This window comes from Montipora capricornis, chromosome 6 (assembly GCF_036669925.1).
Source record: "Montipora capricornis isolate CH-2021 chromosome 6, ASM3666992v2, whole genome shotgun sequence".
Classification (NCBI taxonomy): Eukaryota; Metazoa; Cnidaria; class Anthozoa; order Scleractinia; family Acroporidae; genus Montipora; species Montipora capricornis.
In genome coordinates, this window is record NC_090888.1 from 2,205,281 (window position 1) to 2,222,780 (window position 17,500).

The 17,500-nt window shown below is 37.7% G+C and overlaps 2 protein-coding genes across 2 annotated transcripts in view; one reads left to right on the top strand and one right to left on the bottom strand.

The window, feature by feature from the left end:
- LOC138051276 (TAR DNA-binding protein 43-like) overlaps positions 1–6,466 on the top strand; it is a 7,786-nt gene extending 1,320 nt beyond the window's left edge. Inside the window, exons 3-4 of the mRNA XM_068897453.1 lie at positions 1,653–1,793; positions 2,475–6,466. Coding sequence (XP_068753554.1) covers positions 1,653–1,793; positions 2,475–2,978 — 645 coding nt within the window. The 3' untranslated portion in view covers positions 2,979–6,466. The remainder of the gene's footprint in view (positions 1–1,652; positions 1,794–2,474) is intronic.
- A 1,869-nt stretch (positions 6,467–8,335) lies between these two features.
- The window catches only part of LOC138051275 (succinate dehydrogenase [ubiquinone] iron-sulfur subunit, mitochondrial-like), a 10,302-nt gene continuing 1,137 nt past the window's right edge, over positions 8,336–17,500 (bottom strand). The window contains exons 3-10 of the mRNA XM_068897452.1: positions 17,479–17,500; positions 14,966–15,051; positions 13,549–13,606; positions 13,384–13,462; positions 12,746–12,862; positions 11,982–12,110; positions 10,754–10,852; positions 8,336–9,700 (exon numbers count right to left, since the gene is read on the bottom strand). The exon at positions 17,479–17,500 is cut by the window's right edge and continues 37 nt beyond it. Coding sequence (XP_068753553.1) covers positions 9,620–9,700; positions 10,754–10,852; positions 11,982–12,110; positions 12,746–12,862; positions 13,384–13,462; positions 13,549–13,606; positions 14,966–15,051; positions 17,479–17,500 — 671 coding nt within the window. The 3' untranslated portion in view covers positions 8,336–9,619. The remainder of the gene's footprint in view (positions 9,701–10,753; positions 10,853–11,981; positions 12,111–12,745; positions 12,863–13,383; positions 13,463–13,548; positions 13,607–14,965; positions 15,052–17,478) is intronic.

Below are 17,500 nucleotides of genomic sequence, written 5' to 3' on the forward strand. Positions count from 1 at the left end.
ATAAGTTACTGTAATTAAGCAGATATTGGATTAAAAAACAATGAAAACCCTGCACCTTTGACAGCCTGGCAGTTTTAAAGTGACAATGCTGTCCATCAATCAATCAATCAATCCAATTTTTGATCTGGGCTCATCTCCGTAAACGGGGGTGGCCGGATTTACCCCACTTTGTCAGCAATCTTTCTAACTCCCACTCTCCATCTCACTCGATTAATGGCGTCCTTTTTCTCCAAATCAACGCTCTTGCTCTCATTCTCCACTTTCCATGTTTTCCAATATTCCCGTTCAACCCTCAAGATTATGGGTCTTGACAAACTGTTGCCATCTTTGTTTGCAATAGCAAAATTAATGTTATGTAGGGAAAGTGACAATGCAACTTTATCAAGTCAATCAAGTTCCCCACACTATACAGTCTAAGAAAAATCCCACTCCCTACCTTAGTTGGCAGATTTGATGCTCTCCTCAGATTGTGTGTGTTAATTTGATTTCAGGTCAAAATTATTTTAACCAAAGTTGATTATTTTGTAATTTCTTTGTGTCTGGTATTCATTATCATAATTAGAGACAAAGAAATTACAAATCAACCTTATAGTAGATGAAATCATTTTGACCTATAACACATCCACCATAAATTTGCAAACAAATATGGAGCAAAATTGCAGTGGTGTATGATCTCTACAATTTCTAGGGAAATTAGGGGACAGTGAATGCTATAAAAAGCTAACACAATCAATCTCCTTCGATCTTCATAGATAAGTCTGTAAGAGGAAGGAGACTCTTCCAGCTGCCTAGATTTTCTTATATTTGCTGTTCATCCAAAGAAATGGAGGAGTCAGTCCAGTTTCGACTTGTCAAATCTGTTTTTTAATTTTTGCGTGTGATCGATTGCCACACATCAAATGTTTTTGAAATTGCAACAGCATGGCAATTCTTGATGGTCTAAATTTCCATGAGTGGTTCCTTCATATGTCAGTTACAAAAACTAGTCTGCCAGGAGCCTACACTGTTTAAATTTTTCAGTAAAAAATGAAATGGCAATTTAAAAGTATGAACCATCTTGATTTTCCATGGAAATGATTCCTTAGATGTGGCTTTTTGTTTTTGTTTTGTTGTTTTGCAGTTACTGATCACGCGTGACTGACACCCGAATATATCTGAATTTTTAACGCATACCCAATACGAAATGTCGAGGTGGCTGGCAGAATCTCCTTCCTTATCTAGGAAGATCTAAGGAGACTGTTCGCAGAGTAGCTTAACATGTTGTTAACATAGTTTATTGGCCATAAACCAATTCTTCTTTTTGCAAGTTAAGCCTTTAATATAGGGGGTTCAGCTTATAATTATATCAACAACTCACTGCATTTCCTGCACAATGATACATGTAATGCATGTATATTTGCATGCAGGCTGAGAAAACATGGAAACAAGTGAAACCTCTAGTTATTGGCCATGAACCATGGTGATTCCTAAAGAAGCCACTCACTTTGTAGGAATTGTTTCCACATGATCTTCTTGTCTGGCATAATTTTAAGAACTGTGTGTTACACTGTATGTTTTATTTCCTGACACTGTAGCTCCATGTTTTAAGTTCTGAAGGTAAAGTCATAAAAATGACCTCAAGGTATAATGGTGGTTTCTCATTTTTTCTGCAGGTAAAACTAGACTACCAGAGTGGCAAGTCCCGTGGATTTGGGTTTGTACACTTTAAGGATCCAGAAGTTGAAAAAACAGTTTTGTCCCAGGTTCATCATATTCAGGGTCGCACTTGTGAAGTGACGCTGCCAAGAAGTAAGGCAAGTACTGCCCAGAGATTTTCATAACATCACAAGGGAACATTTAAGCAAGAAAATGCACCTTCCTGTTTTGTGTTTTACTGTTCGCTAATTTGTACCATGTAGCCACTGTGACTTGCATGTGAAATCAGACTCTTGCCAGCAATTTTAGTAGCTCTAAAGCAAAGGGGTGAATCAGAGCATCAAAGAAAAGCCCTTTTTCATAAAGTGGGCTTTGTCTTAAGGCCTGCACATTGTGAATAATAAATAATTATCATTACTGCATTGTATTTTATTATTTTTTGGCCTGTATAGCTGGAGTTGGGATATTTTATTGCAGGATTATTTTAACACAATCCCATTTTTGTCCTAGAGAAAATCAATGGTTGTTTTGTTTGTTTACTTGTCAGCAGCCAATCGCTGTCCACTTGCAGTCAAAACACAATGAAGTAACCACTTATTTAATTCCGAGATAAAGTATCCTGCCATCTATGCAGGCTAATTATTATTATTATGTTTTTATCTATTGTCATCGAGTAACCCTATAGCTTGCAAGTGATGCCTTTTTTAATGAGTTTTGTGTTTCAAGCATACTTTCAAAAAGTTATCGGTGTGGATTATAGTCAGCAAAAAATATAGGTTAATAACAAAACTTTGCACACACATGCAAGATTATTAGTCATCTCAATTTTTTCTACATAGCAAGATGTCATGCTAAAGAAGTTGTTTGTTGGTCGTCTGCCCGAGGGAACAACAGAAAATGATCTTCTGGAACATTTTAGCAAGTTTGGTGAAATTATTGATGTCTACATACCAAAACCTATGCGTGGAATTTCATTTGTGACCTTTGCATCAGGAGAAGTGGCAAAAAAAGTACAGTCCCAAAACCACCGCCTTGGAACTACTTTGCTCAATGTGAGCTTTGCAGAGCCTAAAGCAACAAAAAATGTCCACATGGCACCACAATTTCACGGCATGCAATCTTTGTCATCTCGTAACTCTCCTTCTTGGGGAGGGGGTACTGGTGCTAGCGGCATAGGTTTCGACATGTATGGGTTGAATTCCTTTTCAGAAGGTGGTCGGCAAAATATTCCATATAACATGTCAGCTGCCTACAACTCCATGATGCACAGCATGTTAAACATGGGCAACCCATCAAACACTGGATCCTCCAGCATGTTGGGGAACAGAAACAACCGCAGATGAATGCTGTTGGTAGGATTTTAAATTTTCCGTTAAAAATGTTAGAGGTCCCATTGACACATTTTTTACACAAACTTTGTTGATGATGAAGAAAACATACTGGATGAGTTTTTGATGTGGAAGAGGAGAGCTGGTTTTCTTCCTAGTTTGTCTCTCTTATTACATAAAAAAGGAGAGTGCACAGCTGTGCATTTTTTTCCTGAAAATGCAGTTTAGTTTCTGACTTCTGGCATTTCCAAGTTGATGAAGTGCTTGGTGCCAAAATAAAGCAAAACGTTACAAGTACATATTCTTGATGATCATTTGAGAAAAAACCTTTTCAATGATCAGTAAGGCATATTAAGAAAAATAAAACCATGCCAGAAATTACAGTACCACTCAAAAGTAAGTTACCAGTCTCATCTCGTTTCTCGTGAGACGAGAAAAGAGAGAAAGAGTCTCATCTCTAGAAATAAGAGTCTTGTCTCTCGAGAATCACTTAAGCAGCAAGATTGGCATAAATTTTGATAGAAGTCCAACGACCACACGAACGTTTGCAAATTTAAACGACAAACCGACGCTCTTGTTGAGCATGAAACAAGAATCAAAATTATCATACAATATTATTAAAACCGAAAAAGAAATCATGCCAATTGAGTAGCGTTTTGTCACTGTTCTTACTGGGGTGGCGTTGTAAACAGAACTCTGTGAAATTCTAGAGAATGGTTAGACGCCTAAATTGCTGTATGAAATAAAGCGAATTCAGATAGTTTGTGTTTTTGCTATGATTGGCTGTATTTATACTAGTGGAAGTCTAAGACGTCTCAGAGACGCATTAAACGTCTGGCTGTAAGTGTGATTAATATAAATACAGGACACACTTAACTTTGATGGCTAGAAATCAAATTCATGATTATTTTTCTTCAAAAGATACTGGGATTTAATCACCAAAGAGACTGTGTGCCCTTCATTGCTATGAGTAAGTGTGTCCCAGTTAAGTTTGTCTCTTCTTTATACTAGGTGGCTTAGACGTCTGAAATGAAAACGCTGTGTAAACAATAATATTGATCTGTACATGTAAATAGGGCTATACAACTAATAATAAAACTAACTAATAACAAGAGAATGCATTTTGAAATCATTTTCACAAAAGTTATGTCATCAAAATTTTTTTCAAACCACTTACTCTCAAAGTTCACGCTATACAAGATAATAATTATAAGCTAACGCTGTTGCACAGCTGAAATGTGCATCAATTTTGTCGCCGCATTCTCTTCAATTGGAGCCCGATAAACTTGAATTTGTGGCAGTACGATGGATTTAAGCTTATGTACTAAAGAAAATTGATTGATTAACAGTTTTTACATCCTGTGCAGCACAAATTTATCGAAAAATTTCTCCTTGACATCAACTTTGAATCAAAGTATGTACATGGGCAGAGTCAAGGTCTCGTCTTGTCTCTCGAGATGAGACTCTCATCTTGCAAGACGGTGGTAACTTACTTTTGAGCAGTACTGTATCTATCCTTGTTTAAAATGTTTGCCAAAGCAGCATTAAGCTGATTCATACACGTAATTTGAGACTGTTTAAATACAGTGCAGTTATGTTTAAGGGTTGTTGTGAGAGAAGCATTATTTTGGGCTTTCATTGCTCTTTACTCAATCACTTGTTGTGTAAACATAACAACTTTCTTTAATTTTCCAGACATGTTTCAACGATACATCTGTCATCTTCAGTGTTACATATTTTGAAATCGCGCGCGCGATCTTACAAAGTTCGTTACATTGCGTTGTCAATATTACATTTTTTAAACATCTAAAGAGTTCAGAGTTTTGTAGAGCATCCTGCACACCGGATTGCTTCGAGATCCTGGACTCTGCAGCCACTAAGTACCGAGTGAAGCTTAAGGAATCCATGTTTATAAAATGGGAGAAGCCCGATCTCAACCAGCAGGTGAAACACATTAACCTGACTCTCTCCCTGTAAAGAACTAAGCGTCACTCATTTAAATCTTTGTTTTGTTTTGTTTTTAGTACGCAATATTGACAAAGCAATGTAACAAATGTAAGATCGCGCACGCTTTAAATTCAACGACGATTTCAAAATATGTAACACTGAAGATGACGGATGTACTGTCGAAACATGTCTGGAAAATTAAAGAAAGTTGTTATGTTTATATGACTATCTATATTGTTGCTGCTATCTTGACCTTTTCAATCACTTGTCTTTTTAGCTTGTTAAAAATCCTTACCTGGCATAATTTTTAAGTGGGGATTGCAAAATACTTTGGAGTCTTTATTGTACATTTTACATTAGTGACATATGTGTGAAATGGTGAATGTTTGTTTGAGAGCTGACTGAACAGTGGTTTTTATAAGGCTCCAGTCAGATTGAGTGAGGTGTCTTGTATGACATTGTGGACAGAAAAACTTATTATTTGAAATAACGAGAGACATGAAGTGGAATGATGCTTGACTGGTGACAAAATGGTCGTGATGGTAAGAAAAAGTTCTCAGTGGAGTGTTACAAAGTGTTCTTGATTTACCGGTAACAAAAATTAGGGTTGAACGTTTGCCCAGTAGAAGGGTAAATTCTAGTTGTCCAAATGCTACAGTGCCTTCAAATTGGGGAGATTTGTGTGAGCTTGTTGCAATTTTGTCAAATGGAAAGGGACAGTTTGGTCCCACTTGTCAGATAGGTCAAACTGGGCACCTTCAAAATTGGCCCCAAATTTCCTTGACAGAATGAATGAAATCAGACCATTCCATTTGACTATTAAAAGTGAGTTAAAAGAAGCATCCACAGTTTCTGACAGTAGATTGTTGAGCCACTTTATGATAACACACTTCACTCTTGTTCCTTAAAAATTACATTTTCAAATTAATGTCGGTCTGAGAATAATACTCTTTTGCAGAGAAATGCTTTTCTGCAGAAAATCAGGCATTGTGCGTACATTTGTTTTTATTTTGTAAAATGAAAGTTTGACTTAATTAATATAAAATGTAATTTATTAATTATTTCCAGGCTTCAATTATGTTTTTGTAGATTTTAGCAGGAATTTTGACTTGAATTTCTGTGAATAGCTCTCAAAGTGGTAAAATCAATGTGAAAATCATAAAATCATTAATGTGAGATCTAAATTGTGATACCCAGACTGTTACTGTTATCCTCAAGTGGCCAATATTAGTTAAATAAAATTATGCTATATGCTGTAAGTGGGTGAGAGAAAATGTCTTTTTTTGTGTGCAATGGCTATCTGTTAAAATTATTCAGGAAAATAATGAGAGAAAATTGAAATTTGACTTTAAATCCCTTTCTTGCAAAAGAAGATCTTGTATTTGAATATGGAGAATTTGGGGATTTCATTGTTTCAATTCTGTTTTCTTTACTTACTACCTTGTATTCATATAAGCTCAAAAACTATTTTTCTTAAGCACCAAGGACTTTGCTATAAATAAGGCTCTCCTGTAGCTTACATGTTCAAGCAAATAAACATGTTCTGAATGGTGTGATATGCTGGACATTAATTTTTGTGTATCTGTCCGGTGGGAGTCAAGTTGATTGTGATTTGCAATGGAGCGAGTTTCACTGGTTTGCAGAGAGGACGCTGAATGATGGAATGTGTACAGTGTACATTGGGTGTGTGGAACAGTAAAAGTGAGCGAGTCATGTGATCAAGTGCACTGTAAGTACATGAAGGTGTGTGATCAAGTTCTTGTTTCTTGCTATGAGTTCAGAGTTCAGCGTTGCGTGGTTTAACATTTGTTCATGTTATCTTTTCAACTTTTCCCTCGGATTCTAACCTTGCAATATTATTTTGTTCATTTCAAGGAGGCAGCGATGCAAGTATAGTGAATGCCACCAATAAAACTGTAGAGCAATAATAATTTTGTTTAATTTGGAGACTGTTTCATGATTTTGCTATTTTTAACACTATATCATCTTGCTATTATTTTTGTTTTTTTCAAGGTTTTGATTCATTCAGTCTCTCACTATCTTCTATTTCACTTTACTCCTTTCATCAGGTAAGATGAAGACACTTAACAGATGGCTGATGTTGATGCAGTTGTATTGAAATGGTTGTGAAGTGAGTAATGCATTGGTTGTGAAATTGTTCATGTCTTAAAAAGAAGAGTTTCTGTAATTGCTTGGTAATCTTGATTGGTTTTTTTGTTTTTTACAATATTTTTGTGCAGTCCATTACAACATCAAAGAGCAAAGCCATGTTATCCACGTCCTGAAGAAAGTGGATGTTGTGAATCCTGCTGCTACTGTACATTAAAAAATGTGTATCTTGGCCTGGAAACATAATCCAAAATCATGTTTACCTCATAGGCCATTTCCAAGTTGCTATTTGCCCCTGGTTCAAAATGAGTCTTGGTGCTCGATGATAATGAGTTTGATTTGCATGAAAATACTGTCACCACTCATGTCCATTTGAATGGGTGTGCACCTGGACCCGGTTGTTCAAAAGCCGATTAAGACTAACCCCAGATTAAAATTTAACCAAGGAGTTTATTTGTCTTCTCCCAAATGCTGATCTTTGCTGATATTCGGGAAAACTTTACATTAGAAGAAGTCAATCTTGAAAAACAAGAATAACCAAACAGAACTTTCACCAAAAAGTTGAAAACGTGAAACGAAAGTTTACACTAATCGTGGATTAAGTTAATCCGCTTTCGAACAACCGGGCCTAGGACTTCCTTTGAAACCGAGGCAAACAGCAACTCGGAAATAATCTATCTGATATTATAGTTCACCACTAAATTTTCTCCGATTCTTATTGGGTTAAATTGATCACCTGACGCGATAGTGTTCGTCCGCGGAGAGACACTATCAGCCCATAGTGCCCGTCCGAGGAAAATACCCGGATTGATAGTAGTCGTCCGCTGAAAAAACAGTTGACAGTTGTACGCTATTCTTTAGCCAATGTACGCTGCGAATTATTGACATTTGTGACAGCCTGTACGCATGAATAAATATTTGATTGATCTGCATTAAGTGGGTTTTGACTGTTTTTCAACTGGCGCGGGGAAGAAAATTTAGTGGTGAACAATAAAGACAATAGAGTGTTTATGTCTCGGAACTATCGGTCTAATATTTGCCCCTTGGAAATTTGATGTTCTTAAAACTAGCATAACAAATATTTGTTTTAAGAACATCAAATTTCCGTGGGGCAACTATCAGCCGATAGTTCCTCGACAAAAACACTCTATTGTTTAATTGGTTGCCAAGTTCCTGTAGATGTGTCAAGTCAGTGATCATGTGGATCACTTCTGACGAGAAACACATGGCTTTGTTGGTTACTCAGGAATTGAGCTCTCTTCTCATGTGGTAGCATCACCAAGAATTAAAGATCCAGATCCAACAAACAACAAAGGTTGTATTAGTAAATGCTTGCTTTAATTCTCCATTCTGGGCTACCTACAGTACAAGTGTACTCCGTTGAAGACACTGATGTAAATACCTCTCATAAAACTTCTTTTTTGTGTGCGTGTGTGGGGTGAGGGAGGTACTATCACCTACCGCATTGTGTGCTGACTACTGGGTGCAAATAAGATGAACTGGGAACAAGAGAGCCATAAGAAAAACCTTAGGTTAGCAGTTGCAAAATACATGTATTTTATCATAATTTTATCCCTAAATTTTCAAAATAAGCAACAGAAACCAAACTTTTGATAATACTAATTTAGTAGACGACAATGTATACTGTAAAATATGGTTAACTGAATACACCTTACTACAAAATGGCCACTGATTTATGCAGATACAAATTGGCCCTTGTTGCCTCGTTCAAGATAACATAAATTATTCTTTTGAATTTTAAGCTTAAGAACAAGGCATCAAGGGCTTATTTGTATAAAAACAAAAGACTATTTAAATGGCAGCCATTTTGGAATAAGGTGTATGGGCCAATCACAGTGTGTATTTACTGAGATGCAATTTAAAAATCTGAAAGCGTGACTCTAGTACAAGAGTGAATGGCAATTTACAGAAATAAAGTTACTTATCTGACTGAGTTGTCCATAACATAATACTTTAATTTTGCTTGTTTAATAAAATAATGTAAAAACAGTAATAACTTGTGCCATAAATCATTGCTGCTAAATTTGTCATAAAGAACATAATTTATTCCTTACTGAAAACATTACAGCAGAGATGGTACAGAACTGTTTTTCCAGAGCAGAAGAAACCCTGAGTTTACATTAAGTAACATTTAAACACAAAACAATTATGACACAGTGCGCAACCCTTTACTTCCTGAAGCCCTCAATATCAGTGTTTTCAATTCAAAAGCAAAATAAAAGAAAGGCGATGTCTGGGAAAAATTCAGTACACCATACACTTGAGAGATTTCTGTTACAGGCAAGCCTTGTAACACCTGAACAGTATCTGGGCTTCCCAGTCATTTTTAATGGGAATCCTTAAAAGGCAGCATCTTGTGATGTGCCTAAATGATTTCTCCATTAATTTGTTTGCTTTTGCATGAAATAAAAGTTCAGAACTTCCTGGTTTTCGATCATAATTATGTGACCAAAAGAAAAAAAAGACGTTTTAACTGTCCTACAGGTTTTGAATTCAAGATAAAGCCTGGTGGCTTTATGAAGGTTTGTGATCCAAGTCAGATCTGATTGATTGTAAAACAGCTGTATTATTGATAATAATTATGCTGTGGCAGCCTTCTTGCTCTGGTAAGTTGCCAGCATCTTCTTGATTTCACCAATTGCCTTCCCTGGATTGAGTCCCTGGAAAATGAAAAAATAGTATTACGGTGCAAGACGCCTTACTATGGCCACCAAACAAACTTCCATATTTGAAAATTACGTGTAAATACGTCAACTCAACAACCCATGCAACGGTGTCCAACTTACAACGAGGTGTGACTCTCAATCAAATTCACACATCCTGATTGGCAGACAATTTGTAAAAAACTTTTGTTAGGTGGCCACGGTAAGGCGTGTCGCACTGTAATAGAGCTTCTCAAACTATAGTCAGTTGCTCTAAGAATGGTTATTTTCTTAGCACTGTGTCAGAATCTCTAGGCTCTAATAGGGTTTAAAAGTCACAAAGCTTCAAGCAACTAAGACTTTATGTTCAAAGTGCACCCTACCTCATCTATACACCTGCAGTCCACAGAAGACATAGTATTATTAAAGGTTCCAATTTTACCATGTTTCACTACAGCAGTAGGTTTTTTTTGAGTTAATGAAATTTGCATGGGCTTGCTCATTTACAAAAGGAAAATTATTGTTCATCTGCATTACAAAGCATTTTAACAGAGAAACACTAGTGCTCTGTTCTATGACTGAATCTCACTCAAGGCAAGGGGAGCACTTGCCCCCCCCCCCCCCCCCAAAAAAAAAAAAACCCGATATATATATTTTGGAAAAAAATTCTTTTTTTGGAAGTATTGAGCAGAAAACCTGAAATTCGCTGAAATTACCTTGTTAGTTTGAAACTTTTCACAACCGCCATTTCCACGTCTCTAGTTACTCACATTTTTGGTATAAATACCTTGGAATGAGTAGGGATTGGCATACAAGGTAGTCTCCCCAGACCTTTCTTGGGTATAATAATAAAGTGCTGTGGTCGCCTTAAAGCATCTGAAGGGATGATTAGCATTTAATACCTCTGCATTCATTTCAATTTTTTCTGAAAAAGCATTTCTTCAGACCTCGCTTTATTGCCCCCCTAGTCAAAAATTTCTTGCTACGGCCTTGTCACTTGCAGCTATTAAAGGTGCACATCAGCTGGCACCAGATGCAAAACAGGCACACTGCAAAGGTCATTGCACGCACCTTTGGACAAGTCTTGGTGCAGTTCATAATGGTGTGACATCGGTACACTTTGAATGGATCTGAGTCCAGTTTTTCCAAGCGCTCTTCTGTGTAATCATCCTAGAAAAGTTTAAATGGCATTGCATTATTAGTAGTGATAAGTGGACAGTAATCAGCAATACATCAGTACCATTCAAGGGTAAAATTTGAGGTGAGAAACCAGGTGCTAATAAACTGTATCTAGCAAGGAATGAGCTTCAGATGTAGTAGACCTCAGACTAGCAGCAAGCAACTTTGACTGAGTGCTCCCCACCTCCCTCCCCACCCCCTGAAAGACATTCCTTAATACTGAATCACAATCATGAAGTGGCAACTGCAAATTCATTCAGTCCACCATTGAGTGGAGACCTATCACTAGACCTGGCACTAGATAAGGCAGGTAAGTAGCCATGTTGTTTTACTGAATACAGTACAATTAAAAAGGGCCACTAAGGAAAATACTATTGTAATACTCTTTGTTTGTCCCCCCAAATTTTGAATAAGCACTGTTTTTGTTTTTTCTTGGGACTTACAGTGGTCCCAAGAGGAAACAAAAACAATGCTTATTCAAAATTTGGGGGAACAAACAAGAGTAATATGGTACCTATTTTCTGACATGGCTTATACAATAGGTAGATACATACTTTACTTAACCACATAACACCTCGGAGCATTCAGCGTACTCATTTACAATGCGCATGGCGCTGCCCATAGGGGCTTTTCAGGGCCAATGAAACACAACAAAACGACCGAAAAGAACAACAACAACCATTAAGAATCCCAACTGGCCGGAGGCAAACCAGTTGGCTCTTTACAAGTGCAGGTGGGAAGTTGAACCAGGGACCACCCGGATCAAATTCAACTAGTGGTCAGAGAGGGTCTTGAACCCAGGATCTCAAGGCAAGCGCCCTAACCACTGGACCACAATGCCTCCACTAAAGGTGTGTTTTCAAACATGAGGTTTCATTTTCTTCTAGCCGGTGGTTTAATATTTTTTGCTTAAACATGGGGGGGGGGGGGGGGGGGGCAAAGTCCATGCCCAAAGCTTGCAAGAAACCTTTCTTATTTATATTATTATTCATGAACGACAATAGATGCATTAACAAGTGGATGCATTCCCACATGAAGGGCCTAATCTCGCAGGGTAATGTACAATATGCATCACATTCCAAAAAAAGTAATAATTATAATAAAAGCTTTGTCAACAGACCCGAGAGTCAATCATCCAGCGATAGGCCTGCATGAGAACTGCTGGTCCAAGATACTTGTCACCATTCCACCAATAACTAGGGCAGGACGTACTGCAACATGCACAAAGGATGCACTCGTACAAGCCATCCTGCATTGAAATCAAAAGGAAAGAGTTACTAGCAAACCAAACATTTGCAAAGGAATCACATGAATGGTAAACTGGCCACAGTGCAAAGAGGTTTCACAAAGGAAGAGGAAAGAGAATTAATGATCCTTGTGTTTATCTGCACAATTTAAGCAATAATAATAATGTAGACTGAGATAAGTGTGAGGATCTCTTCTCTCTTTTGTCTGCAGCCTGGACTTCAATCTTATATCATTTTGAACAAAAGAAGATGTGGGTTTACACATGGCAGGAAATTTTTCAATTTCATGTTTTTAATGCAAAGCAGGCTTGTGCACACAAGAATGGGTCTGCTCAAAGGCCAATGATTTATTTTGGTGATGGGTCTTCCTCATCAATATTTAAATGTAACTTGTCTCCTATCATGTTGAAGTGGAAAAATTATGTGGCTGAGGATTGAACATACCCATGAAATAGTTAGTACACATTTAGAGACTCTGCCCTAAAGGGTTTCCCTAGGGCATGCTCAGGAAGCAAAACCCTTTGCCTCTCAGGGTGTTGGCACCAATGGCTATTTCAATGGCTATTTCAAAATGCAAAAACTGTGTTGACCTGACACATGATCCAACAATAACTTCTAGGTTACTCGAAAAACTTACCAGTTTCTTTCTATCCTCAATAGACTGCAGGTACTGTTCCTTGCCATACTCGACCTCAGTCTTTTTCTTCAGATATGGTTCTATCGATCTATATTGCTCATAGAAGTTATTCATGTCCTGCAAAGTGAGGCAGAAATAAACCAGTTATTCCCTGGAGAATGGAACCAAGCCTCAGTTGTTCAAAAGGTGGATGGTGCTATCCGACCAGTGAATAAATCACTGTCCATTGGATAGCGCAATTGGTTTCGCTACATATCCACTAGATAGTGATTTATTGCGCATTGATAAGACGAGAGGTACTGTTGGTTGAATCGGCGACACATTTCCAGAAAATGGAACTGTAGCTGTGATTGGCTCAATCCGTGAAAGGAATGTGGTTCTAATGCATGGCATCCCGAAAATCAGCTGTGAAGGAGACTAACTGGCCCCTGAGGACACCAAATATTCTAGTGTCTCAGTGGGGTGGAAAAGAGACAGATTTGGCAAATAATTTTAAATAAAATGGCCCTTGTTATGAAACTGTGAGCACTGCACTGGTTGAGCACAATTTTTTTTTAATTATTGGGTTACCGCTAATTGGACATAAATGAATGGTTCATAGCTATTCATTGCCTTACTGGAATTATTCGTTGCCTTACCGGAACAAGGTCTTTCACCACATACATGTGTGGTAATGGATATATTTTGGTTTTCTTCTTCACATCTGGGTTGATACGACTGAGGAGACAAACATGTCATGAAGAAATATCAGCATCAGCAGTAAAACAATAATTCTAACACCTGATACTCAGATCATGGCTTACCTGATGCAGGCCAGTGTGTTTGTCCCTCCAATATTCATTGCACATGAGCCACAAATTCCTGTTCAATAATGAAATCAGGGAAAAACACCAGATTGAGATTGCATTATCAGCTTCACCAAAAGGGAAGAAGAGACTTAAGGACGGTGCCTACTAATTCAAAGGTATGTTTGACTCGGTTTATGATTATGTAGGAAACGTAGATCTTTAGTTAACAAGTGTTATTGAAATCCAAAAGGAAAATTGGGGGTAACCACGCATTTTTCGAAGATAATTTTTGAATAAAATTTGTAAAAAAGCTTTAAAATACTAAGCAATGTATGGCGTTATTTCTCTAATTGAAGCTTAATTAATTAATTTTGCAGTTCCTGTGGGTATTTATAGTTAAAACACACTACAATAACAAAACGCAAGAGACAATGTTGGCATAGCATAGCATGAAAAACACCGAAGCTTGGGGAAGTCGCTGCAAGACTTAACCGAAGCGTGTACCAAGAGGTGAACCCGAATTTATTAAACTTGACCTTAACAAAACCTCCGAAGGGAGGGAGGGTGGGAATAAAATTCGTAAACAGTAAACTTAAGGTACTCCTTACAGTTAACTATAGAGCTCACAGAGTGATACTTTGGACTTTACTAGACCTTTTATACTGAGACTAATGTCTAGGCCTAAACCAATGGTGACTAACGTACCATCTAATACAAACAACTTCTGTAGCGCTCAACGCGACATGAATGGGGATAGTTGTTGCTTTTCGCCAATCCAGATAAAGGATATAACTGTAGGCAGACAGTATTAAAGACAAGGATAAAGGAACACAGTTCGAATTGTTAGAATATAGGAATCCATTCAAGTCTCCTTTGCGTTGCGTAATGTTTACAATTTCGTGACATGTGGAGGATAGCTCTACGAGTCACGCTCCATTAACTACGTTTTACAACGCTGTTGTAAAGCTTTATTATCTCTCAAAGATGCATGGTTACCACCAACTTTCTTTTTGGATACCTAGAGTACTCACTAAAGATCTACATGTACTTTGTCCGGATAGTTTTAAACCGTGCAAAAATATCACTGTTACAGTATTAGTAAGCATCACTGATAAGAAACCCAAGTATCTCAAGATGCGCAGAATGTATGCACAATAACAATAGTTGGCACCGTCCTTAAGAATTAAATATAGGGGTAGTGAATGGTACCTCCAAAATCTTAGCACTGGCAAACTTTTCATCCGATTTTGAAATCTTGAAAGCCTTTGCAAAGAGTCTCGAAGTCTCATTTATATTGCATTTATTTCAGTGTAAAGTCTTGCATGTTTTGGTGTCGGACTCAGATTTGCAAACAAGGGTCTCGGTCTCGGATTTTAACTTTGTCACCCCTAAATAAGTGAAGCTGTGCTTTGAATCCTCATTGCCATTTTACCTTCTCTACAGGAACGTCTGAATGTCAATGTTGGATCAATTTCATTCTTAATTTTGATCAGTGCATCGAGAACCATTGGCCCACACCTTTAAAAAAATAATAAAATTAATAATAACACTGACAAAAAATTGAATTTCCTTGTGTTTATAATTAAAAATGATTATGGATGGGTCAGAGTAAGCAAAGGATGGAATGAAAATAAATAACACACTTGAAGCGTTTACTCAGAATACCATACACCTTATTCAAAAATGGCCTTCATTTTAGTATTCTTTTGTTTGATTGCAAATTGGCCCTTTTGGCCTCGTTCAAGGTTAAACATTCTTTTGAATTTTCCGTTTGAAAGCCTGGCCAAAAGGGCCAATTTGCAAGGAAACTAAAGAATACAAAAATGGTGGCCAGTTTGGAATAAGGTATATCTTGCGCAGAAGTAGGGTGGTACATTGCGGAAGGGTTAGAAGCAAACTGCAAGGATTAACTAGACTAAAGCGATGCTGCCTTTTGATATTCAAATTAGTGTGGAACAAAAGAAGTGAATGTTTCTGCAGCCAATTGAAGTCTGGATGGTTCATTATTATTAAACAACGGATACGTTATCAGGGAACAAATTGAATGGGTCACCTACCCTGGATGCCAGAGGTGTTTTCTCTCTTAGAGAGAAAGAATAACGATTAGCTATTCCGATGGTCTCTCTAAGAGAGACAAAACCTCTGGCATCCAGGGTATGGGTGATCCAGCAAATAGGGGTAGTTTGATTTGGAAAAGGTTGTGGGGTTGGATAGGAAATAACATGAATCTATCGGTCGCAGCATGACATCAAAGGGAAAGAGGGTGAAACACTAGTGAAAACCATTCTCAGCTTTATTATTCATGTGGCTAAGTGAAATTTAGGCTTCCTTTTACAAGCTGCAGTGGTATTAAACTTAGTCTAGCTGCAAAGTTTCGAAATAATCATGAATGGAATGATAATTATATGAAATGAATCATAATTGAACTGCAGATGTGAAAATAACTGCAAGGATCACAGCTTCACTCGAAATTATCAGTGTTGTGAATACTGTGGTGACCTTCCGCCAGGTAGTTCACATGAAGACTGTGAAACTAACATTAACGGATGATGCTCGTACCAAGAGTGAAAGAACATCTGAAATAAAATTATGAAATTTCCGCCACTTCCAACAAACTGCTACTAAAGTTCTGTACTGTCTGGCGATTTCATCATGTTGTCAACAAGCAAGATTAGATTTTAGAGTAAATATCTTATTCATAACATTTCTAGAAGGCTAAATCCAGCATTTTCACTTTTTAGCTGCTATTGTATTAGCGTGACATTTGCCTTTAGAACATGTGCTTTCACCATTTGAGTTTCTGAATTAGCAAACAAAATTAAATATTTCACACTCCAGCCCCAGCACAGTACCCATGGCATTGACTGCTCCAATTCATGTTAATTAAGCCTAGTGCTTGCAGAAATCTCAACACCAGGGTTGTTTTTATCTAGTTTTGTTACAACAGAAAGAGGTGAAATGTATTGGTCCAAGGGGTCCAGTACATTGCTTTTAGCCAATGAAATCACCCTCTCATACATAATTCTATTCTCCATTTTGCTGCACCGAACAAAGTCAACCAAGACTGATATCCAGATGTCAAATGGACATGATCACTGCTAAGTGTTGTTTTGTTTTCTCATCATTTTATATCAATTTTCAGTGCGCATGTGGCCTAAAGAATACGCAAATTTTGCAGTACTTTGTAGTGATTTATAGGAATGCTAACTGGCGAGTTGATTATTTTCTATGTGTGCATGGCTGCTTAAAGAATGGGAAAGTTGTCAGACTTGAAGGGTTTTAACATTTAAGTGAAGTGAAGAGAACATAGATGCCAAGTTGTAGGGAGAGGCTCGCTGGAGATTTAATGGAGCGCCTATAATCCGAGCGAGCGCCAAAGGCACAAACTTTTCTTGGGGGTCCGGGGACATCCCCCCCACCAGGAAATATTTTAAATCTGAGTTCTCCTAGATCACTTTTCCTGCATTCTGAGGTAATTTAATGACACATTAGTCACTTCGGGTAAACAAACACGAGCAGTGAGAAGAAAAGGGCTCTTGGGTCTAGAATTTCTTGCAATTACAAAGGCAGCACTTTCTCCTCAGTTATTTTAAGATCCTGAGTGTTGGTCCGGCTGGAGTTGAACTCACAACTTCTCACATGTCAGCCCCATGCTCAACCAACTGAGCCACCAACTCTAACTCTCAGCTGTTGTAATTCTCATGAATTTACTAAATGCATGACTGTACTGTCCACGTACAGTGGACCATTAGTCCTTACAGGGAAGAACTTTGAACAGCACTGTTTTCACGCTTTCTAGTCTTTGCTTACATTAAGACAACAGACTGCATTGGCAACCACTCAGTGTGTAGAAAAGTGAATGTGTGAAAGAATTCTTGGTCAATCAAGTTTCAAGTTAAATACCGATCCTTGGACAAGTAGCTTCTATTATTATTTGCTACCAACCTATTGAGATCCACCTCATAAG